This window comes from Azolla caroliniana, unplaced genomic scaffold, assembly GCF_043228905.1.
Source record: "Azolla caroliniana isolate FFs.n. ecotype wild unplaced genomic scaffold, voAzoCaro1.0.p SCAF_9, whole genome shotgun sequence".
Taxonomy (NCBI): domain Eukaryota; kingdom Viridiplantae; phylum Streptophyta; class Polypodiopsida; order Salviniales; family Salviniaceae; genus Azolla; species Azolla caroliniana.
The window spans coordinates 2,726,647-2,750,303 of NW_028230444.1; the positions used below are offsets into that span (position 1 = coordinate 2,726,647).

Here is a 23,657-nt window from a genome sequence, read left to right on the forward strand (position 1 = left end):
CTTAGCTAGTCAATGCTTTGTGGATAGGGAACGCTCTTTACCACCCATGGTTTGAATGAACCAAAGCTCTATCTTAATGGAAACTTGAGACTTCTTACCATGGACAACAATGGTTTAGAGATTTACAAAATAAAGTAAGATCAATCATTTGCCCATGCACACCCTTGACTGATGCAAGCCCTCCGCACTTTCTTGGTTTAAGTCCTCGTTGGTCCCACTCGCATCATCAAACCCTTGTGGATTCTTACAACTTAGTTGACTAAGAGGGTTTTTTTTCCCCAAAAAAACACTACTTCACATTAGTTAGCAATAAGGCGGGGTTTTGTAAGACCTTGGTAAAAGAGCGTATCCTAAGTCATGTTTTGTGTGCTCTTACAACATAAAGATGTTTAAATGGTTTATCACATCAATGTGTTTAGACTAGGAATTTAAAATAAGAGTTATTGCGTAAACGGTTAGCACACTGACTTTCACAATGCAAATTATAACTTTCCTACATGAAGCCCAACTCACATAGAAAATTCTTCAACCACATCACCTCTTTACAAGCTTTTGTCGTAGCAATGTACTCCTCTTTTATTGTGGATAATGCCATGCATTTTTTAAGTCTCGATTCCCAAGAGGAAGGCCCCCCCCTACAAATATCAGTATATACCTAGATGTGGACTGACTAGAGTTAATGTCACTAACCATGTTTGCATTTGTGTACCCATCTAAAACATTTTGGCTATCACCAAATTTCAAACCAACTCTAGAACTACCTCTTAGATATTACAAAATCCATTTTACTTCTTCCAATGATCTCTACCAATATTACAAGGAAACAGTTGAGCACACCAACTATAGGAGCAAGGTCAGACCTTGTACATATCATAGCATACATCAAGTTGCAGAAGCATATGGCATACCTTGTGACATTGACTCTAGCAATTCAACATACTAGTATGTAATGATCTTTGTAGGGCGCATTGCCCCTTGGCAATTGAGGCTTCAAAAATGCATTGCATTATGCACAAGAGAGGGAGAATACATTGTTGTGAGAAAAGCTTGTTAAGAGGTGTTGTGATAAAGGAAGTTTCAAGATGAGTTGGGCTTGGTGTAGGAAAGGTACTATCTGTAGCTTGATAGTCATAATGTTATTCATTTATTCAGGAACTCTTCATTCCATTCCAAAGTTAACAAATTTATATGAGATAACATTGGATTCGCGATGTGCTTGAAGAGAAGTACATGCACATTTGGAAGGTTCATACCTATGAGAATGGTTTCAACATGATGACAAAGTGTTTGCCAAGGGAGAAGTTGGAAGCTTGTAGAGAGAAAGCAAGCTTGGTTAGGTGCCTCACATGAGATGGAGGGGGAGAATTGTGGGGTTTTTCCAGCTGGTCTCAAGAGTGGCACGATGTATTTGTTGCGAGAGTGTCAATTCCCAGCCGTGGAACAAGGAGGTCCCAGGCTTCTCGGGTTCAGAAGAGACTGGGTCAATCAATCTGGTCCTTTTGTGAGGATATACAAATGTATGTATGTATGTATGTATGTATACGAAGGAGTCAAGTCGAGTCGAGTCAAATGGGGTCAAACCAAGTCAAACCAAATCTGGTCAAGTCAAGTCAAGCAAGACGTGTGCTTCTTGGGAGGGCGTCTTTTCAACTCTCTTTCTTCACCTAAACATATGGCAACCTCTCTCTCTCTCTCTCTCTCTCTCTCTCTCTCTCTGTGTCTGTCTGTCGCTCTCAGGGGAGTCAGGACACACGCTTTCAAAACTGAAACTTCCAATCTAGAAGAACCCCTGCTCTGCTCTCTCTTTCTCTATCTCTCTGCTCCATCACAAGAAGCTATTAGCTGTTAGCTCTGCAGACTCAGTACAGATATCTCCATATCCGGAAAAGCAAGTGCCGCAACAGATCAAACCTTAGACCAGGTAAAACGAGAGAGAGAGAGAGAGAGAGCCTTGGCGCATAAGGCAAATCACTTTTACAAATAAGGGTGAATTCTTGCTATACACACTGAAACAATAACAATCTCTGTTAATACTGATCCTGAGAGAGAGGGAGTACCAAACAGATTGGCGGCAGCAGAGACACGACTGAATCTGCTGATTCCCTCTCTTAATTATTGGAGAGAGAGAGAGAGAGAGAGAGAGAGAGAGAGTATACAAACAAGTCATCTGAAGACTCAGATTTTCTTTTCTGCCTCTTAATATAGAGAGGGAAAGGGAAAGTGCAAACACCAGCTGCAGAAAAAAGAGGCTGCATTTTGCTGCTTCTATCTATTAATTTAGAGAGAGAAAATGAAAAACGAAATGATGCATTGATTTCTTCGAGAGTCCAAATGGCGATGGAGGATAAAGAAATTGCATCCTGGTGAAATGTGATCATTTCTGATAACAAGGACAAACAAAACTCTGCCTGCAGAAAATAGAACAGAAATGGAGTGGATACTGCATTGAGCACTGGCAGTTGAATAGGATTAGAGTCTGTAGTATTGCTAATATAAAGATGAGGGGAACTCATCTCATGAGAGCCTGCATGGATCTCTAGAATGAGATACATATGACTAGTTCAGTGTGCTCGGTGGCACACAATAGTGCAATTTCCATTTATAGTGTTGAAAGCTATGCTTTCAAGGTTCCACAGAATGATCAAGTGGCACAACTGTTGAGGTCTCCTGAGAGGGATGCTGTGGAGGTGCCGCTGGGCTTGACCAAGAGTTTCATGGCTGTTCCTTCTGAAGAAATCGGTGATCTGTCATTACTTCCATATTAGGGGGTTCACCTCTCACAGTAAGAATCTCTGCAGATAAAGAGTTCCAAGCATCTGTAATCATATTAATTCATGAAACAATGAGAAGGCCCAAAAACCTAGATCTAAAAAGACATTGAAAGAGTATGCCTCTAATCTTCCAGAATGAATCTCTAGCTAATGTTTGGAAGTATCTATCTGGCCATTGACATGTTTTGAACCCATAGGATAGATGAGTATCCATGTTGCTATGTTGTAATATAAAGTCATCCTCCCTAGTCAGTAGGAGATACCCATCCTCCTCGCAACACTTTTCTCCTAATATCTAACTAAGCCAGATATTTTCTTATGAACTTGATGATCTCCAACTGTGCCAGTCTAAGAATTGGTGCATCTTATGAGTGCTAAAAATATGTGGAGCTGGTCTTTATTGAACCCATGCAGCTGAATTCATCTGTGCATATATAACCATGAATTATCCCTGCCCATGCAAGCTTGTGAATACTCATGGGCCAACTATGTGTACGGTGTGGAGGATGCTCCCCATTACTAGAGATGAAGGATACTGATCTAACTAAGGCCTCACCTACAATCAGTGGTGCTGTGATCTCATGTGGCATGGTGGATTTAGCTGAAATCATTGTTGGAATCAAGGATAGATTTGGCCTCCCCATTGATCTCTAACCATCATAGGTATGCCCAGATCCATTGTGGTAATCTAACCTAGGACCCAGATCTGAACTCCATGTAACATTGTAGAGGTAGTAAAAGTATCAAAGAGCCACAATGTAGTGAGTGGCTCATACAACTGAGCATAGAAGCACATCCTTAGCCCAAAGGTGCATTTCCGCTGGTTTTGTCCTCCTCCTGGTTACTGAATGTTAAGAAAATAACCTCAAGAAAGAAGCTGATGTTGATGGTACTTCTTTGGTTTTTGCTATGTTCTATGATTCTCTAGGTGCGTTGTGCGGAGCGCTGACCTAACGCTCAAAATGTACTTGTACATGTGTTAAGACATAAATTTATAACTGATATAGAGATATACTTGTACATGGATATCTCAACATCTACTGGAGACTGAAATCAGCCTATAAGACAAATTATGACTACAAACATGTGATTTCATTTTATCTATACTAAAATAAATAAGGCTCTTTTCCGAAGGACATAATGGATGAAATTGCATTACAAATGGTAATGTTTCTTAAAATGCTTCTACAAGCATGAAATGCAAAACTAGTGTGTATGATATTAATGGTGGACAGCGCCAGTGATGACAATATAGCAGCGTCCAGGGGTGTTGGAACCAATAATCATCAGAGAGTGAGAAATTTCAAAGAAATAACGTTCTTATCATGCAGGCACATGGTGGTTTCCTCAACTTAGAGAGTCTCTTGTGGAATTTTCTTACCCTTCTTTCCTATGGCAGTAAGTTTCTTGCTTTTAACTATCATAGCTTCAACCTAGATGTGCTATACTTTAAAAGTTCACAATATGCGTCATATTCAATGATGAAACACCTCTTTGTTTCTTACATATGCAAACATTACTCTTATATGATCCGTGCATTTGAGCTGTTTGCACTTTCAAAACCAGGATTCCTGAAAGTATGTTTCATATTCCTGACAGCATCACCCTCCTACACGTGTTCCACAATTCGGGAATTGGGATGAAAACAATGACATTCCTTTCACTATGGTTTTTGATAATGCACGTGCTGGAAGAGGCACTTCCAAGATGGTGAATCCCAATGACACATTAGAAAATCATACCTCTTTTGTAAAGGATACACGACAACAATCTGAAGAGGGAGATATTCCAATCAAGAATCCAAAAATCAATCGAGAACAAATGCTTGCTGAGCGACAACAATCTCATGAACCATATGTAGGCCGTGTGGCACATCGGCAGTCTGGAGCTGGATCAAGAACAGGTGCTGAGTCTCCGAATCAGCAGGTGTATCAAGGTCGGCTTGGAAATAGAATAGGTTCCCCTCACCGGGAAAGAAAAACTCCTGTTGAAAATGGAAGTGCGGTCGCACCTGGCACTCCTGGGAGATCTCGTTTCCGTGCAGGTTCAGAGACAGTAAGTGTTTTGGTTTGTTCTATGTTCGTATGTGAATGAATCAGAAAATCACCTATAGAATACAGTAAGAGTTTTGGTTAGTGTATAGCATATTGATGTTCTAGCGGTGGAATATCACTGAATGAACTTGTTAAATTGAAATCTGTCATAATCCCCCTATGATTCCAGTCGCACATCGTATGCTAGATGTTCCTGAGTATCAAACATTTTAAGTTCTATGTTTCTTGCATAATGAACTTGCAACTATGGGGTGTGGGGTCTTCAAAACTAAATCCCTGTAGACGATTTATCATAAATGAAACAGAGTGCAGCATAATGGAAGTTTGAAGGAGTAGCACAAATTTGTCTCCACAGAGAACGAAAGTTAATGATTTTGCAGCTGCAACAATTTCGTGGGCTATAGATGCAGTATATAAATAGCATTGTCTGATGCATCATTAGTTTTTTTTTACCGCAATATGGCCTTAGTCATGTTCTTGGTGGTTTCAATGAATACTTGGCCTTTTTTTCTCTGAAAGTTCATTTCCATCTGTGCCCACTCTTGCGGTTGGTTACCCATGGTTGACCAGCCTGTCTTGTATATCTCTTATCACTAACTATACTTTCTTGAGAGGGGGCGAAATGATGATTAGATACTATTCCTGTTAGGGTTCCTTTATTTTGATTATTATTTAGACCATGGTAATTAATAATGACTAGTATTTTGCTCAAGCTATAAACTTCATGAAGATTGAAAATGAGTTTAAGAGTGGATGTGCAGCATTCATTAACTGTCTTCTAAATATTCCTATTTTTGTTTTGGAATGTATTTCTGTGCATAGCCGGATAGGAGCACAGCACTTCCACAATTTGGTGCTTGGGAGACTGACCCATCTGCAGGCGATGGTTTCACTACTATCTTTAATCAAGCACTCAATGAAAAGAAAACTGGCGGACCCCTCCGGATACCCCCTTCACATTCAGATATTCCTAACAAGCATTACAGCTATGCTTCAAAACATTCTGGAGAAGGTCAAAAGAAGCTCTCTGTAAGTACATAATGTATTGGGGAAAACTCCCAAGTATCCCTGTGTATTTCTTTATTTCTGTAAATGGCCCTAAGTTTCGTTATTTCCCCAATGCCTATACCCTAAAAGAGGAATTATATGTGCTGTTTTGAGCAATTGATTATGTGGTCAATAATCCATCCCCCGTTACAAAATGATGTGTTATTTGAGCAATAATATTGTCAATTCATCCCCTTCCCTCTCTTTTCAAAGTTTGACCAAGGGTATGTCTGGAAATAATGAAAACTCAGGGGTATTTATGAGTGTTTCCTCTATAGTTGCGCATCTACTAGCTACACTGTGTATAACTCTCTTATGCTGCAATTTGAAAGTGATTGTTGATGTTTTTTATTGTACAGAATGGCCAATGCTGTTGCATCTGTTAAATGAGAATGATGTATATGACATGCTGCACCTCAGTGGTAGAATGCGCTTTCCTTGGTGTGCTGTTTTGCATTTGATTTAGACAGCATCATAAAATTTGTATGTGCAAGATGCTTGATTTTGAAGGCAATTTGCACCCTTGATGGCTAGCTTCTCAGCATTCCTCTCTCTCTCTATATATATATATATATATATATATTATATATATGTGTGTATGTATATTTGTTTTTTTATTTCACCTTCATGGTTTTTATTAGGTTTTCTTTTCACTCATATTTTGTATTCTACCCTATGGTCATTTCATGAAGAAACTTCAACTTTATCCATGGATACGTTTCTCTGATGTATTTTTTAGTTTTGACATGGAAAACTGGTAGTATAGCGTGTATTCTAATACTTTCAAACATTCTGGTGACTGTGCAAACCCCTCTCTGTCCACATAGATATGGAATCTACAGCTTGTGCGTAATGTATATGTATTCATACGTTCATATGTCCTTCCAAAGACAGCTACAGCTTTAACATTCATATGACTACATTCCTTCAACCAAGACAGCTACAGCTTTAACATTCATATGACTACATTCCTTCAAAACATCCTTTAAACCTACATTGGACTTGCAAGCCTTGCCATTGGTATCTCTCACCGTAATACCACTTCATGTAATGCAACAGTCTTCAGGTAGCTGTTACTTTTTTAGTTTCTCATAGATGCATATTTAGTTTACATTATGATCTCCCATAGACCATCCATATTATTGTATCTTGAATAGTGTCTTTAGACAGAACATGGAAAACAATGGTTTTTTACCCCACATTAATCAGTAGTATCCCATATTATTGTGCTTGAATAGTAGCTTTTGACAACATCGAAAAAAATGGTTTTTTACCCCACGGTAATCAATAAAGTCCTACCTGTATTCATCTCCACAATCACCAGGAAGAGTTTTACCTTTTTGAACAATTGTATGTATCAAAGAAATATCAGAGGCATCTAATCCTGGGAATGAAAAAACACGGAGATTGTCTATGATATGCTCAGATATACTCAAACGGGCTCCCACTATAACACTTCCAACAGCTGGCTTGTCTACGATATACCTCACTGCAACATTACTTACACTGACATTGTATTTCTCACTGATATCCTTCAGAGTCAACAGCAACTCCTTCATAAATTCAACAAGCAGATTGTTAAAGTAAGACATGGTGTTATGCAATCTCTGTTATTTGCAAACATAGTAATGAAATCAACCTTACAATCCTATCATAAAAGAGATACAGAGATAGATATATTATTAACATTCGGAGAAGACCAAACACAATCTATGGGAAGGGGTCAAGCCAGTGGCAACGATCAAACTTGGATTTTCTCAAATTTGTGAGATTGATTCTATTGCATAAATCACCATGTCAACAGCCAGAAAAGAACTAGTAGAGAGAAGATAGCAATAAGCTGTATATAGATTGAATAGGACAAATGTGGACGATTCAAATAGGAGTACACAGCTTAATGATGAATATAAGAACTTGTCTCTTAGAAGTTTTTAACACTGTTCAGGCTAGGATTTCAAAAATAAAATGTTGCTTGTTAAGAAGGGCAAATTACAACGCTAACAATAAACATGGAAAAGAAGTTAAACAAGTTGCAAACCACGTTAAAAACAGTTATACCTGAAATAGGCTCCAGCTACCCCATTGATCTATTGAGTGCTTGTATTTTGCAAGAGAACTTGTGTTAAGGTCCGCACGCTTTGGTTCTGGCTTGCCAATGAATTTTTCTGACAGCAAACCACCAAGAAGTGTCCTGCACAATTTTATGTGAGGTATCTTGGGTGACCTTCATAAAGCATGGCGACAATAGCCATGGTTATCTCTATTCAGACCTTAATATACTTCTATGAACTCAAGTGTGAATAGCTATAGCAATATCTCATAAACTTAGGGAAAAGAGAAGAAGGCATTATTAGGTCTCACAAGCTATTATGATCTGTCACAGACGTCTCTTTCTTTCCTTGGCCATATATCTTAGGTTACATTATTCAAACCTCTAATTTCAGATCATCTTTTAGATCAACTTACCCATATGCAATGATCTTGACATTATTTTCCAGACACCATGGTACCATTTTCTTCTCAGGTCTGGTATCAATGATAGAGTATGCAACCTGCCACAAACGATACAATATTATTCCATCAATATAAATACTGACCAAAGATCGGTGCAAAAATTAAACAAAATGGTTTTTGCCTTCGGTTTTCCTCAATAGGAAGATTCTATTGAATATTTAAATGAATTTTCATTAAAAAAACAATGGATATAAAACAACACCAAGCTAAGAACTCCAAAGGAATGCACCCATCCATTGGAAAATAAAAAAGAAAGAAGAAATTTTGAATGTCTACAACAGGAAAAATTTGCCTATGAACCAAAACTCTCATACAATGCAAGCTATTTAAGGACTAATACTACACAGAAAAACCATGCACATCATATTGATAGTTTACATTGAGACCTAATTATCGTATCTCCTGTCATCTAAAGTTCTAATCTAATCAGATCATCCATCGCTATATAACCCATCAATTTCTTCATTGCACTCGACAATCATAATATAAATCATGGTTCCATTTCATTGTATAAATATTACTATTATCGTTGTGCCCTACCACCTATGAATAAGTCATGTCGCAATATGGTTATCTCTCAGCAATCAGTTAATCACTCCAGATTTCAAACAGAGGATATGAGAAGAATATTTTATAATCCTTCTGTAAACGCGAACAAAAGAAAAAGCAAGATAAAGAAAATAATATAAATGCATGGGTGGCTAAAAACCGTTAGGTTACCTGATTAGACACAATGGGGCAACCTGAGATCAAAATTTTATTCATGTGAAAAGTGTCAAAATTTGTAAGTGCTATTTCTTTTATTTTTCCCTCTTCTTTAATCTGTGTCAAAGCCCTTGTTGCATCAAGATATCTTTCATCTCCATAATCCCACCTGCACATAAATAAAATGAATTCAGATCTAAATTACATGCCTGGTGCAATTTGTACCTTCATTAGTTGTCTATTTGTTTGTAAATGAGAGTGTCTAACCTACAGAGTTGGATTGAAACACTCACAATGTTTATGGGATCAGGCTATATGTTAAAAATCAACGAGAAATGTTTGAAAGTAAATATTCTTTTCACAAACCCAAAAATAAAAGAAAAAAAAACTATTGACGGAACACTGGCATAAAAAACAGAGCATATATAACCAGTCTTGGTATATCATCCTTGTAAAAGCCAATCATAAGAAGGGCCCATTCAATCTGTCCTTACCAATGAAATTGTACCATGTCTAGAGCAGAAACACCCATCTTTTGTCGGGACCGATTAATGCCTTCCTCTACTATAGCCTTTGTCATCATACCTATTTGAAACTCAATAAATTTATGTTCCCTTGTTTGAACTTACAATTGTCATACTATCCATAGATTCCTCATTTTTTAGAGAAAGAAAACACATACATTACCTAGCCGAGGAACAAATTTTGTTAGTCCAAGTGTGGGATTCACATGATCTTCATTCTTGTACTCCTTCAAAAACATACCATAAATTGCTTCTGCTGGTCCATCTAGAAAAAAGAAATTTGCTTTCAAAATAGAACTTCTATTGTCTATAACTGCCTCCCCACAGTCAGTGGTTAAATACAACCAGTTCTTTATGAGGCCATGCATTCCATGCAAGACAGATTATGCCAAGAATACTTCAAAATATGTAGATTCAGACCTTAACACAGAATATGCAAACACGTAAAGGAAGTTGCACTTAAATGCCAACTTCATATCATATTGAAGGCAACTTCATGATCAAAACAGCACAAAATATGGACCATTAAATCAGAATAGTAGCTTGTAAAGTTTCCCCCTAGAATAGAATGCATCAACTAAGGGTAGCATTTTACATCTTACAATCAACTAATGCAAACGTGAAACAATTGGAGACTGTGAGTTGGAATAGTGTTGTCCACCCTTGTTATTTACATCCACTTCTTCCAATTGTGTGGTCTTGTAAGCATCTCAATTAATATTTTGCAATGCACAATCTTGGCAAATTGAAGTTAATAGGAAAGGCAGCCTTTGGTACTACAATTTGTTGCACTTTTCAAGGTAAATAAACGTGTATCTTGTACCTCCTAGCATAGAATGCATCAACAAAGGGTAAAACTTACATCTTACAATCAACTAAGGCAACTGTGAAATTATTGGAGACTGGTTTGAGCAGTGTTGTACACCCCTGTTATTTACATCCACTTCTTCCAACTGTGTGATCTTGTAACCATCTCAATTAATATTTTGCAGTGCAGAATCTTGGCAAACGGAATTTAGTAGGAGAGGCAGCCTTTGGTACTATAATTTGTGGCAGTTTTCAAGATAAATGAATGTAAAATGGCTTCCATTTGGCCATGCTCATACATGAAGTTATATAATAGGCATCTAGTCTCAGATTATATCACAAAGATCAATGTTCAGTTAATGCTTAAAATATATGAAACTTACAAATATCTGCCATGTCGAAGGCATAAAATCCAGCATCTGCATATCTTTTCATTTCTTGTATTGCCTTCTCAACTTTAATCTTTCCATGACCCCCTGCAACCTGCCAGAGTCCTATGTTCATAGCAAGGGATGGTAAAGTTAGCATGAAACTTAAGTATGCATGTTGTAACATTCTTTGAAATTTGTAACATACTGATCTGAGGAGAAATTGAGTTAAAAACAATTAGCTATAAATAAAATTCTCTAATGGAAACCAGTAACCAAAAGAGATTTACCTGTCAAAATTTCAAAAGGATAATAAATACAACATATCTAATCTTCCTTCTATTATATATGGATTGTTAATATTTTCTAGTACACATAGGCAGAAATTTTATATGGTAAATCTGTAACAAAAGAACAGGTCCAACTATAAAGACAAAACTTTAAACATCAAATTAGCCTTGAAAAGTATTACAGGTACTCTTCCTTCCTTTATGTGTGGATTCTAATATATTGACTGCAATAGTATACAGTAAATCTATATTTAAAACTAGCCCCCAAAAATAAACAAAACTGTAGCGAGAAAATTAATCCTAAAATACAACATATCTCATCTTTCTTATTGCTATATATATCGTATGATACAAAGAGCAATATGGCATCTCTCGTATTTCTTCTTGTATATGTGGATGACAATGTATGTATGGTATGATACATATAGCAATACAAACATATCTCATCTTTCTTGTTTTATTCGTCAATTGTAATATATATATGATATACATAGTATCTTGTATGGCACTCTGACTATAGCAGTAAACTATTGTCACATCCAACAATATTCACAAATCACAAACCAAACCTCCATGCCTTCTTTCACTGTTTCTGCATTCTGCTTCGGTGGTTAATGATACAACACTTGACTTTAACCTTGGTTGTTTGGTCTTTTAGGTCATTTTGGCCTCTTACAAGATGTTAATATATCTTTCTTTCATTCTTTTTTTGTAAGTACATTGTGGCAATGAAGTACATTCAAAACGAGTGATGGCATTGCTTGTCAAGGACCTTCTCTTGTCTAAATCTCTAATAGAATCTGAATCCAAATATTCAACAACACTTCTAACAGTGTCTATGTGTTTCCCATCAACCAAGCCAAAATCAGCAGTACTCTTCAAATATCATTAATTCCAGTATCAAAACTTTTTCACGCTCACCAAATACTGCTCAGAAGCCAAAACACCGAAGTACCATTCTCTCTACTATACCACTCTCTCCTTCTCTCACTAGAAACTAGAAAGAAAGAAAGATAGATAGATAGATATATTAATGTCTTTTAAGAGGCCAAAATGGCCTATAAGACCAAACAAGAGATTACATCTTAAGTGGCATCTCATCTTTGAGAACAAATCAAAATAAAATAAATATAAAAAGTAAATAAGATAAAAAGAGGCTAAAGAATCTGGTTTTCGGCTCATGTAAGATTCTCAAGCTAGATATATTATAACTTTTTTCTTTGAACGATCTCTACCATAGGTCAATCCAGGATGGAGAGGTCTCCGAAGTGAGGGAAGCACCTGCAATGGCAGGAGATAATGGGCCTTTATCTGTAGATGACAAGGGTGGTGAGGTCGTGATCCATGGAGCTGGGGAAACTTTAATTCATGGATATTTGCTTTCCTGGAAATGGATTAGAGTTATGGCTACCTACAGCCAGTGGAAGAGACCTTTCCTACAATCATTTGGTCACTAACATGACCTTGAATTAAAGCCAAAAAACTTTGGTTGCCAATTAACTTCTTTCATTGCTTCTTTGTCTGTTAAATCTTCCCTCCAATGGTAAGAAATATATCTATATGCATACTGACATCAATATGTTTGTTCCCATTGGGGTACATTTGATTTTTGTTCAAATATATGGCACTCTGACTGTTGCAATAAATTATTTGACTTATTCGACAAAAATAGCAACTTACCAACCAAACCTCAAAACCACATAGCTTCTTTCTTTGCTTCTGTGGTTGTGAAGTTTTCTCTCCAATGGTTTGAAATATCTCAGTATGTAATCTACTTACCATATATAGCTCATTTCAATTTGGAGCTCAAGCTGCTGAATATCAAAACAATTTTCTTGCATGGGGAACTTGAAGAAAGAATTTACATGAAGCCACTTGAAGGGTTGAAGTTCAGGGTAAAGAAACATTTCTTACTTAAAAATATTTGTACAGCCAGAAAAAACCTCTAAGACAGCATGGTACAAGCAATTTGATACTTTATGCTTGGGAATGGCTATGAGGAATGAGTATGATATTTCTGTATATTACAAGAAGCCCGTGGTTTATTTGCTCCTGTATGTTTTCATGCTAATTTCTTGTAAAACGATATCCAAGATCAACAACTCAAAAGCTCAGTTATATGGGAGTTCAAGATGAAAGATGGGTGGTACACAGAAAATTATGGGAATGAATTTTCAAATCAATAGAAAAGCTAGCACGATTTTCTGGTAGCATATTTCAAACTTTCAATGATGTTATCACCACAAACTGAGGATGAAGTCGAGAAAATATCCCGTGTTCCCAATGCTAGTTATGTTGGAGCTTCATGCATACCACATTGTGCACTAGACTCGATATTGCACACATTGTGAGTGTGGTACTTTATTTGTAAGATTCAAATACTATAAGCTCTTTATAACCTGTGTATTGTTTGATATAAGCCAATCCCTTTTTTGAGGGCAGATCAAGACTTTACCATACCTGAATTTCAACAAGATCTTGAAAATGCCAGGATACTTTTTGTGAGATCAATAAATTATCATCAATAAACTGTATGTTGAGAATCAAGCTCAACTTGTGTGAACATGTACTTATGAAGAAAAGGACGATGTGTGAAAAAGTGTGTGAGCACATTTTACAGTAATCCGTGTAGTTGTCGAGTGTTAATGTGATCAAAGAATATTAGATATTCTAATGACAAAATCATACTCAAGTTGATATCTTGGTTAGATTCCACCAACACATTTAATATGGCAGTCCCTTGAGGACTTATATATAAAACCCCCTTTGCCCATTCTGTTTTTGTTAATGATCTTTCGTTAATTAATATAGCTCTCTTCAGTGCATAAGCTGTCATCCCCCTACTGTGTATTTTCTTATTTTCTGGTTATTCTCTCTGATTCCTTCTCTTGCTTATACACCCACTCTCTCTCACACACAATACACTTCTGAATACTCAACTCTACTAGAGTTAGATTCTTTACACTGTATTTTATTATCGTTTGCCAAACCTCCTGAATGCCATTCTCCTTGTTCTGAAACAATATTTTCAGTAGGTTCAAAATCATCAACGGAAAAGTTATCAAATTATTTTCATATGAAATCCATTGCCAAGCTGTGAAATGGATTATGTACTTGACGGATATAATTGATGTCAGCTTGTTTATGGGAAACAGAAAAACATGGTACAATTGTTGTAAGATATGTGGATTCAGATTATGCTGCAGGTTTAGACAAGAGAAGGTTGGTATGCTATGTCTTCAGTCTCTTTGAATGTACTATTAGTTGGAACGCAATATTTCAATCAATTTCTGCTTTGTCAAACACTAAAGTAGAATACATTGTAGCTACAAAAACAGTGAAAGAAGTTGTTTGGCTTTGAGGTTTGGTTGGCATGTTGGAAATATTGTTGGATAAGAAACTAGTTTATTGCAATAGTCAGAGTGCCATGCATTCAACCAGAAATCAAATGTACCCCAAATGGACCAAACAGATTGATGTCCAATTGCAGTTCACAGAGATATAGAAACGAGATATAGTAACACAAGGTTCTATTACAGTTCTCACACTACAAATAATCCAACAGACATGTTGACCAAGCCAATTCCAACAGACAAGTTCAGGCATTGTCTAAACTTGATTAATGTATCCAGCATATGAAACTTCCAAGGGGGAAAGTTGTAGATTAAAAACTATGACAACATTTTGGCCAAGCTGGAGATTTGTGGTGTATGACCCAAATATTGGGCCTGATGTCTAGCACTCAGGAAGAGTCTATTTTTTTGTCTTCAGTGGATTGGTCATGTTAGTGACAAAGGATCATACCAAAGGTCATTTCCACTGACCTATAAATCTCCATACTTCCCGCCCATTTCCAAGAAAGAAAATATCCAATAATTAAAGTTTCTGAATATTTCTTTAATTTCTAATGCGTGGGTGAGAGAGAAGGTTCTTTGTCTCTAGAGGGATCTTTCATCAGAACACTCTAGGGGTGATTATTAGGGTTTTTAGTTGTGTGTAGTATTTGGTGAGTCTGAATTGTATCATAGAGGAGGATTTGATGACAGAAGTTTCAAGCTGCTCTCTAAGTATGGATGTAGGGATATAGCTGAGCCACATTAAATCCTTGTGCCCCTTAAGTGAGCATTGTTTAGCATTATATCATACGCACTTTATTTTCTTCATATCGTTACCACAATGCTCTTACACATGGCAATACAAAAAATCCCATCTTTATGCTTTATATGTCAACTATAAATATATATAGGAGACACGCTGCGATACAGCATATCTCATCTTGTTTCTTTTATATGTCGACTGCTACATATGTATGGTATGATACAAAAAGAAATATAACATAATTAATCTTCCGTAGTTTATCTGTGGACTGTAATATCTGTATGATACACACAGCAATGCATACATTTCTTCCTTTTATATGTCGATTGTATGGTATGATACTTGTAGAAATACAGCATATACCATCTGCCTTCTTTTGTATGTGATTTTTGTAATATGTATATGATACACATAGTAGATTGCACTAGTGTGTACAAGTTGTCACTGTTTCTTGATTGACCTACCGGGAGTGTATTTCTTTATTTCTGTCTTTCTATCTTTTCCTTTGAATCAGAAGAGAACCTCATTGTCATGAATAACCGAAATAAAGCAACTTACCGATTAAGATGGCAGGAGCTTGAAGAGAACCAAACGTCCTGCAGGGAATCACGGCCATATCTCTGGTATCCATTTAACAATCGTTGACCTTTTAACCCTCTGTCGGTATTATGTATGTGTATGCGTATGCGTATGCGTATGCGTATGCGTATGCGTATGCGTATGCGTATGCGTATGCGTATGCGTATGCGTATGCGTATGCGTATGCGTATGCGTATGTGTATGTGTATGCGTATGCGTATGCGTATGTGTATGGGTATGTTTAGGTGTATGTGGGTGTGGGTGTGGGTGTGGGTGCGTGGCTCGTGTCTAACTGCTACCCAATATTAAAGAGGGTAAGCGAGGGAATCGTGGGTAGGGATGGTACATGTCGCTCAACTGAGGGCGCGTGCGATTTGCCCTGCTCAGATAAGACACCCTACTCAAATCAGACGCCCGACAACACATGAAACCGTTGAAAAAATTCTAAGTGTAAAAAAAAAATTTGACAACAAAATGTTATACTATAACTCCACTAAAAAACATCACTCTACCAATTACACTTTGGTCTCTCCATATGCAGTAATCATATGAATCGGATTTGAGCATGTATTTCAATACAATATGATACCATCAATTTACCAATATGTCCATGAAACAAGAGGAAATCCATAAGTAACATGTATTTTAATACCATATGATAGAGACATTGGGTAAAACTCAGTGAACCATATGATTAGTATCTTCATTAGGTAAAACTTGGTCATCCATTCATATACACTACATGTCTTTATGATATACAAAATGTGCGAAGAGTATATTCATATACATATAGAATGTGCAAAAGATTGTATTCATATACATCATCGAAGAGTATACAAAATGAGGCCTTATACAATCCAAGGGATATACAAAATGTGGTCTCTACAAATTGGTTGATTCATATACAAATTTGGCTGATTCATATAAATAATGAGGCAACTACAATACGTATGTGCCATATACAAAAATTGTCATCTCTATGAAATTGGAAATCCCAAAATCCTTCAAGCCCATTTCGCCATGTTTGTTCGAAGGAGTTGAAAGTCCTCGTGTGCAAACCACTTCTCTCTGCTCTTTAAAAAATGTGTGACTATAAGAACGCGCCCATTACTTATAAGAGTTCCATGCAATCCACATGTCCTATCCCATCCTCGTGTGGCTTTACCAAAAACCTTGTAGAATCAAAACAAGGGTTAGCACACAATCAGAACTGTTATACAACAAAAAGTATGAGGAAGTGACATAGCTCCATTCAGAGTGATATGCATCACCCTAGTCGACATCTTCCATTTCGAAGTGTTTGGACTTCGCATCCATCTTTGACAAGCAATATATAACGAAATATGTAAACCCTAAACCCATTTTAAGAAGCCATATTAACATTATTACAAAACTATGTACATATCATGAAAACACAAAACCCTGAGACATATATAACAAAATACATGACCCTGATTCATTTTAACTTTGTCGTCCCATCTTGAAGATTCCAATAACCCTAAACCCATATTAACAAACCATTACAAGATTTAAACAGCTTTAATAAATTTAAACAATCCATTTCAACATTTTAAACGAACCCTAACCCATTTCACCATTCTAAAAACAGAAAACCCTGATTTGGAAAAAACATGTTTTAAAATAGAAAAAAAACGAACAAGCCTTGATAAAATACATACCTAAATGATTTTCTGGTGGTGTTACTAATCATAATGCAAGTGTGTGTGAAGTTGAACGTAATGTTGACAAATCTTTGAGTTGAAAATCCCTCCAAATAGCTTAATGTCCGATTTGAAAAATGATGAAAATTCGATTGATGCATGCTTTTATACCCTAAACCCTTCTAACTCAGGTGTCTGATAATTTTGGGCAGGGTGTCTGAGAATTAAGAGAGGGTGTGTGATTTTTTATTTTTTATTTTTTATTTTTTTATTTTTAAAGGAAGATGCACCTTAGTATATTACTTGAAAAGTCTACATAGGAAAAACAAAAGGAGACAGTAGGGTGTGTGATTTGGACAAGGTGTCTGACAATTATGAGGAGGGTGTGTGATTAGGGCAAGGTGTCTGATGATTATGAGTAGGGTGATTGAGAATTACGAGCAGGGTGTTTGAACACTGACAATTCGGGTGTTTGGATACAACTTTTTCACTTTCACGCTTTTTTTTATCCATATCGGATTGTGCAGATCACACGTGCTCTTAGCTAAGCAACCTAGATCGTCCTTGCCCACGATTCCCTCTTTAATATTTGGTAGCAGTTAGACACATCGGTGTGTATGTGTATGTGTATGTGTATGTGTATGTCTTTATGGGAATGGGTTTGCAAGTGCATATGAGTATGTGTCAGTGTATGTGTATGACTTTATGGGAATGGGTACGCAACTGCATATGAGTATGTGTGTGTGTGTGTGTGTGTGTGTGTGTGTTTGTATGTATGTATATGAGCGTGCACGTGTGTGTACAATGGTCAATCAAAAGAAATCCCTTCTTTAGCTCATCTTTCAGTGGTCCCCTTACACTCTCGCTTTTTTTTTCTTCTGCTACTCGAACCAATTATCTACATTTCCATGCACATAAGTTTTGAAACTTCATTTGCAAGTGTAAACCCCCCAATGTTGGCCCCAATAAAAGGCAAAAATGCTAGAACATATCTGATCGCATCTCACTACCCCCATAAGCCTTGGCTCGTAGAGAACCAAGAACCTTAACAACACTTCTTCGTACTCACTCGCACAAGCGGTGTTGAGGTAGCATCATGGCAAGATTGTCCCCATACAATACTTTTCTCATTGCAAGTTACACTATGAAAGGAACTTTGCCCAACACTGCTTCTCACTTGTCAATCCTCTGTTTGCAACGATTATCTATTTATTAATAATAATATCATATCACCCTATTGATCAAATATGCTAACAATTTACATACCAATTCCTCACATACACAGTCTCTTAAAAAGTTTTAAGAGCCCTTTGATCACTATTCATCCACCAATTTGCAAAGACTTTTTTCACGCCTCTTGCATGAACACCTATATTACATCACATATGTCACTATTGAGTCTCCTTCATTGAATTTCATGATCATTGCCTTCATTGAATTACACGATCAATGATTTCCATTTGCACCTTTATTTTATTGATATGGGACTTTTGAAGCCTCTATAATTTAGTTATGTGATGCATCAATATAATGTCTATTAGGAATCTTGTTACGAAACTTGCCAAAGAAATGGCATTCTTTTCGCTAACTTTGAATTTTGAAATAAATATTCTCATAAAAAGTCATGTAGTCTAATCACACACACAAGAATCTATGACATTAATCCATAATAGATTCTTTAAAAAAGTTTTAAACCTTGTGGTTTGTTGGTTTAATCCATTTTTGCACCACACATAAGACACCCGCCCTACCTACACCAATGGTTGTTCATGCAAGTTGAGGATGCATCATAAAAATAAGGGTGTTTCCAATAATAGCAAGAGGACTAACCACATTTTACAACCAAGGTTCTATTCCAATGGCCCATAATAATAAAATTCAAGGTAGATTTATTCCATTATTCCTTGTACTAAAAAATGATAGCACGGGACATTATTCAACAATCTTACTCTCACCCCATCGAGAAATGTAAAGGATCCTAACAATCTTGAGGAGATAACTTTAAAGATATTCCGCCTCATAACATTGAGGTTGTGGGTTCAAGCCTCACAAGGTGCTTTATTGGTACTAGGGTGATTATTCAATGAACTCATCATACTGATTTTCGGTCAAATAACGATAGCATTTTAATAATCATGGCCCATATGTACACATAATTATCTACTCTAGTCCTCATAAAAATAGCTCGTGCATAAAAGTGAGAGAGTAACAAACCCATTCAAGTTGCATGCACCCCTCACAAACATCGTTGTACCAAGCATCAACACATCAGATTACACACAAGTTCATTTTGATTTCCAGCAATCAAATATATACAAGAGAATTTCTCACAAACAAAAGTATCATACAAGAGCATATGAGAGAAAAAATTCTCAATCAAGTATTACATATGCAATGGACATGAATTAGAGCTATAATATGAATACATTGTTGAATAGAAATGTTGTTCGCATCAATGATCACCAAATGGCATGGAGACATATGCCCATCAATCCAATGCAAATAGCAAATAGCAAAGATGGTGATCGTTTGACTGTCACATCAATTCATTCCAAATATATGCACATCCCATAGCACTCCAAATGTATTGAAAATTGAGTTTCGCCTCTTGAAGACACCATAGACTCCCATGCTTTTCTTCATGGGAATGCATCCGGGTGTCATGATTTCCCCATGCTTATTATTGCGCTCCAAATGCTGTGTTAACTTAGGCCATTGTAGCACCCTCAATAGAAAAAATAAAAATACAGGTTCATAAGAACACCGTTCACACTTACATGTCCATGGGAACACCACCTACACACAAATGCGCATGGCTACTCAACATACATGACCCAAGGTAATACTATCTACACATACAGTTCCATGGGAACATTATCTACACGGCGCACACGTCCACGGGAGCACCGCCTACACATACATAACAGCGACATCTACCCACACATACATCATGGGGCATCATTTCAATGCATATGAACATGGGAAGACCATGCATCTACACATGCAATATCATGGTTACCTCTTCCACACATACATTTCCATGGCAACACATGCCATATATACATGTCTACGGTAGCACCATCCATCCACACATACATACGTGTACATGGTGACAAGACCAGGACATACATGTCCATGGTAACACCATTAAACACACTAGTCCATCAAGCATTCTGATTGATTCCTCTTCTTGCAAAAGCATGGTGGAGTCAAATCAATCATCATCACCACTTCAATATCCTCGAAGAATCCAATGTTGCCCATCAGGCTCGACTCGAAGGCCTTTAAGCTTAGCAAACAAATCCACAGCTCTACCCACACCTCGATTATCAAGCTTCGTGAAATAATCATGACCAAACATAACACCGCCGGGTCGAAGAAGAGAGAAACCCAAGTTAATGTCCGCCCACGCCGAATGGAAATCGTGCGCGGCATCCACTTCGATTAGGTCGAAAGAGACGCCCCATTCGCATAGCGAAGACATAGCTGAAGTGGTCGAGAATGGCAAAGGTAAGATATTCTCAGTAAGATTCATGGTCTTCACATTTTGCATGAATTGGTAGAGAAGTTGGACATCGGCATTGATCTGATCGAATTTGAACTTATCTCGAAACCCAGGCCATCCTCGGAAATCGTCGACACATAGTATCAAAACCTCGTGATTTAGCATGGATTTAGAGGTGATTGCCATATGGATAGCAGAAGCACCTAGGTATGTCCCCAGTTCAAGTATGGTTTTGGGTTTTACTTCTTGGATTAGGCGAGAGAATACAGAGCCTGTAGATCCCCATCCTCTGATTCTCTTATCTTTTATATATGGTTTGGCTAATTCAGGAGGGAACGCCAAAAATGGTGACTTCCCATCGAATACCTTTCCCAGGATGAGTGATTTGATAGAATCAGCTGCTATTCCTTCACTGCAAACAGTCCTGAATCTCAGCAGATCTTTCAGGCTCCAATCTTGGGCAGATTCAGAAGGTTTTTCTACTGAAGAAGAAGAAGAAGAAGGTGAATGTGAATGTGAATGTGAAGAAGGAGAAGGGGAATGAAGGTAATTCTCTGTAGATGGTTCTGTAGGGCAAGTTAATAAGTTTGTCAGAGAAAGCAATGGGGAAGTTAGCATTCCTGCGAAAAAGGAAAGAATAGCTAGAATAAGAACAAGTCCATGGCCTCTGATCTTGAGCAGAGCCATGGATCTAGAGAGAGAGAGACGGAGAGAGAATGAGATATTTATTGCCCTGATCTAACTAAGTCTGGATCAAGAAAAGAAGAGAAGTATTTGGTCTTGTTTCAGTTTGTTTTAGAGAAGGGTATAAGGGTTTTGAGGTGTGTGTGAAGAAGTGGAAGGTGTGGCTATGGCGAACTTAGTAGATCTACACAGAAATCGAGTGATGTAAAGAGGGGCAGAGGAAGGGTGGGTGTGTGTGTGTGAGAGAGAGAGAGAGGGGAGAGGAGAGGGCGCGGTTCGGTTCGGTTCGGTTTCTTTGAAACCAAACCAAACCATTTATTTATTTTCCAAAAAAAAAACTCCTTCGATACCAAACCATTTATTTATTTTCCAAAAAAAAAACTCCTTCGATACCAAACCATTTATTTATTTTCCAAAAAAAAAACTCCTTCGATTAGTTATAAAATTTTACAAATGAGACGATTATGTACAAATCCGTGAAGGGACAAAACTATTTATTTATATTAAAAACCAAACCAAACTGTTTAAATTTTATGAAGCCATTTAAATTGAACCATAAACCAAACCGTTTATGACCAATTTAGAACCAAACCACATAAGCCGAAATCGCTAAACCGTGAAATTCAAAACCAAACCAAACCGAAACCGATAAACCAATAAGCCGCTAAACCATGAAATTGAAAACCGCACCGAACCAAAACCAAACTGGATCATAATATTTGAAACCAAACCAAACGGTTTATTTATCTTTGAACCAATAAACCATTAAGTCATGGATTACGGTTCGGTTCGGTTTGAGCCGAAACCGTGCCCATTGCTATCTGTGAGAGGGGAGAGGGTGTGTGTGTGTGTGTGTGTGAGAGAGAGAGAGAGAGAAGGGGGGGATGTGTGCAAAGATAGAAAGAAGAAATAAGAGGCATTTCCCATGGCCTATCTGTGTCCACTATCGGGCAAGTCCTCGGAGACGATACTGACCCCCCTAGAATCTTTGGCATCTCGAAACGTTGTGTTTCCGCCTGGCATTGCCATCCCTCTCGCTCTCGTGTGTGTCTGTGACTCGGGGAATCAAATCCACGATAAAATATGTGGGCTCGACCATTTGATTGTTGACTTGGACTCTGGAATCTTATAAGTATGTGTGTGATCTCTTGTGCACCTCTCACTCTCCGCATCGGGTCCACCCGCGGCGATTGTGTTCGATGCCTGTTATCTTTCGAGGTTGCAACCCTCTTCAATGAGGGGGGGGAGGGGGGGTGGAAGTTCTCAATTGTCTGTGGAGATTTGCTTCCTTTTTGTTTTAAAGATCTACGCAAACTGGAAGTTCGCCTTTCGGTTTGAACTTGCACCTTGAGCATCAAAAATGGCAAATCTCTGATGTCAATATTTCAAAGAACTATGTGTGTTTTTGTTGTGTGCGTATAATACATATATGTGTGCCCCCACATGTGTGCCCCCACATGTGTGGTATGGCTATATGCCATAATGTGATGTGGTTTCATCCATGCTTGTTATGGCATTGCACGAAATCTTCGGCTCTATTACAATATGTATCCAATTGCCTATGAGTTCACTTTCTCAATGGGGCCTTCCACAACTATTTTGGGTAGCTTAGCTATAGCAAAAAACCCAATTCATCATTCAAAACGCATATATGTTTGTGTCACTTTGTTTATGCCATTTGGACACTCTCAAGATATGTATCAAAAACTCCCAAACAATTTAGACTACTTGTCCATGGCCCATTGTTTGCTCCTAGTTCTCCTTTTGGCAACTACTCTAAGAATTTTTATCGACATCGTCACACTAGAACACTAGAAATTGTTCACATTAAAGTAAAACTATTATTTCTTCTCACTTTTGAAAATGATGTTTGTGTTTTGGAATTTAGTGCATCTTTCTACACATAAATATTGTCAATTGATTGTGTACTTACACATACGTTCGTTGCATAGAAAGAAGGGGAATTATTCTTTGCACACCTATACAAGAAAGATCAAATGTTTATGTATGCCATGCATTCAAAACATGATCCAGAGAGAAGCGGCTAACC

The 23,657-nt window shown here is 37.4% G+C and overlaps 3 protein-coding genes across 6 annotated transcripts; 1 reads left to right on the top strand and 2 right to left on the bottom strand.

Moving 5' to 3' along the window:
• The first annotated feature begins 1,735 nt into the window (after nucleotides 1–1,735).
• LOC147859846 (RPM1-interacting protein 4-like) lies at nucleotides 1,736–6,650 on the top strand. 3 transcript variants are annotated; one of them, XR_015530240.1, is made up of 5 exons: nucleotides 1,736–1,921; nucleotides 4,103–4,169; nucleotides 4,371–4,826; nucleotides 5,648–6,100; nucleotides 6,166–6,650. XR_015530240.1 is itself a non-coding variant. In XM_087324695.1 (5 exons), exons 2-5 carry the CDS (start codon nucleotides 4,164–4,166, stop codon nucleotides 6,256–6,258), a joined length of 696 nt encoding a protein of 231 aa, XP_087180821.1. In that variant the 5' UTR covers nucleotides 1,738–1,921; nucleotides 4,103–4,163; the 3' UTR covers nucleotides 6,259–6,650. The 3 variants fall into 3 exon arrangements, 2 of the variants coding, with proteins under 2 accessions (XP_087180821.1, XP_087180822.1); XM_087324695.1 differs by having other exon boundaries at nucleotides 1,738–1,921; nucleotides 5,648–5,854; nucleotides 6,232–6,650; XM_087324696.1 differs by having other exon boundaries at nucleotides 1,742–1,921; nucleotides 4,527–4,826; nucleotides 5,648–5,854; nucleotides 6,232–6,650.
• A 423-nt stretch (nucleotides 6,651–7,073) lies between these two features.
• On the bottom strand, nucleotides 7,074–15,890 carry LOC147859847 (flagellar radial spoke protein 5-like). 2 transcript variants are annotated; one of them, XM_087324862.1, is made up of 9 exons: nucleotides 15,737–15,890; nucleotides 10,806–10,916; nucleotides 9,779–9,880; nucleotides 9,586–9,676; nucleotides 9,107–9,260; nucleotides 8,339–8,424; nucleotides 7,931–8,063; nucleotides 7,358–7,425; nucleotides 7,074–7,256 (listed from the first exon to the last, which is right to left on the bottom strand). In XM_087324862.1, exons 1-9 carry the CDS (start codon nucleotides 15,807–15,809, stop codon nucleotides 7,241–7,243), a joined length of 834 nt encoding a protein of 277 aa, XP_087180988.1. In that variant the 5' UTR covers nucleotides 15,810–15,890; the 3' UTR covers nucleotides 7,074–7,240. The 2 variants fall into 2 exon arrangements, with proteins under 2 accessions (XP_087180988.1, XP_087180987.1); XM_087324861.1 differs by having other exon boundaries at nucleotides 7,074–7,425.
• Nucleotides 15,891–19,691: 3,801 nt separating this feature from the next.
• Nucleotides 19,692–21,812, bottom strand: LOC147859848 (S-adenosyl-L-methionine-dependent methyltransferases superfamily protein). The gene has a single exon (XM_087324943.1). The coding sequence runs from the start codon at nucleotides 21,608–21,610 to the stop codon at nucleotides 20,651–20,653; it is 960 nt and encodes a 319-aa protein (XP_087181069.1). The 5' UTR covers nucleotides 21,611–21,812; the 3' UTR covers nucleotides 19,692–20,650.
• Between the last annotated feature and the right edge of the window lie 1,845 nt (nucleotides 21,813–23,657).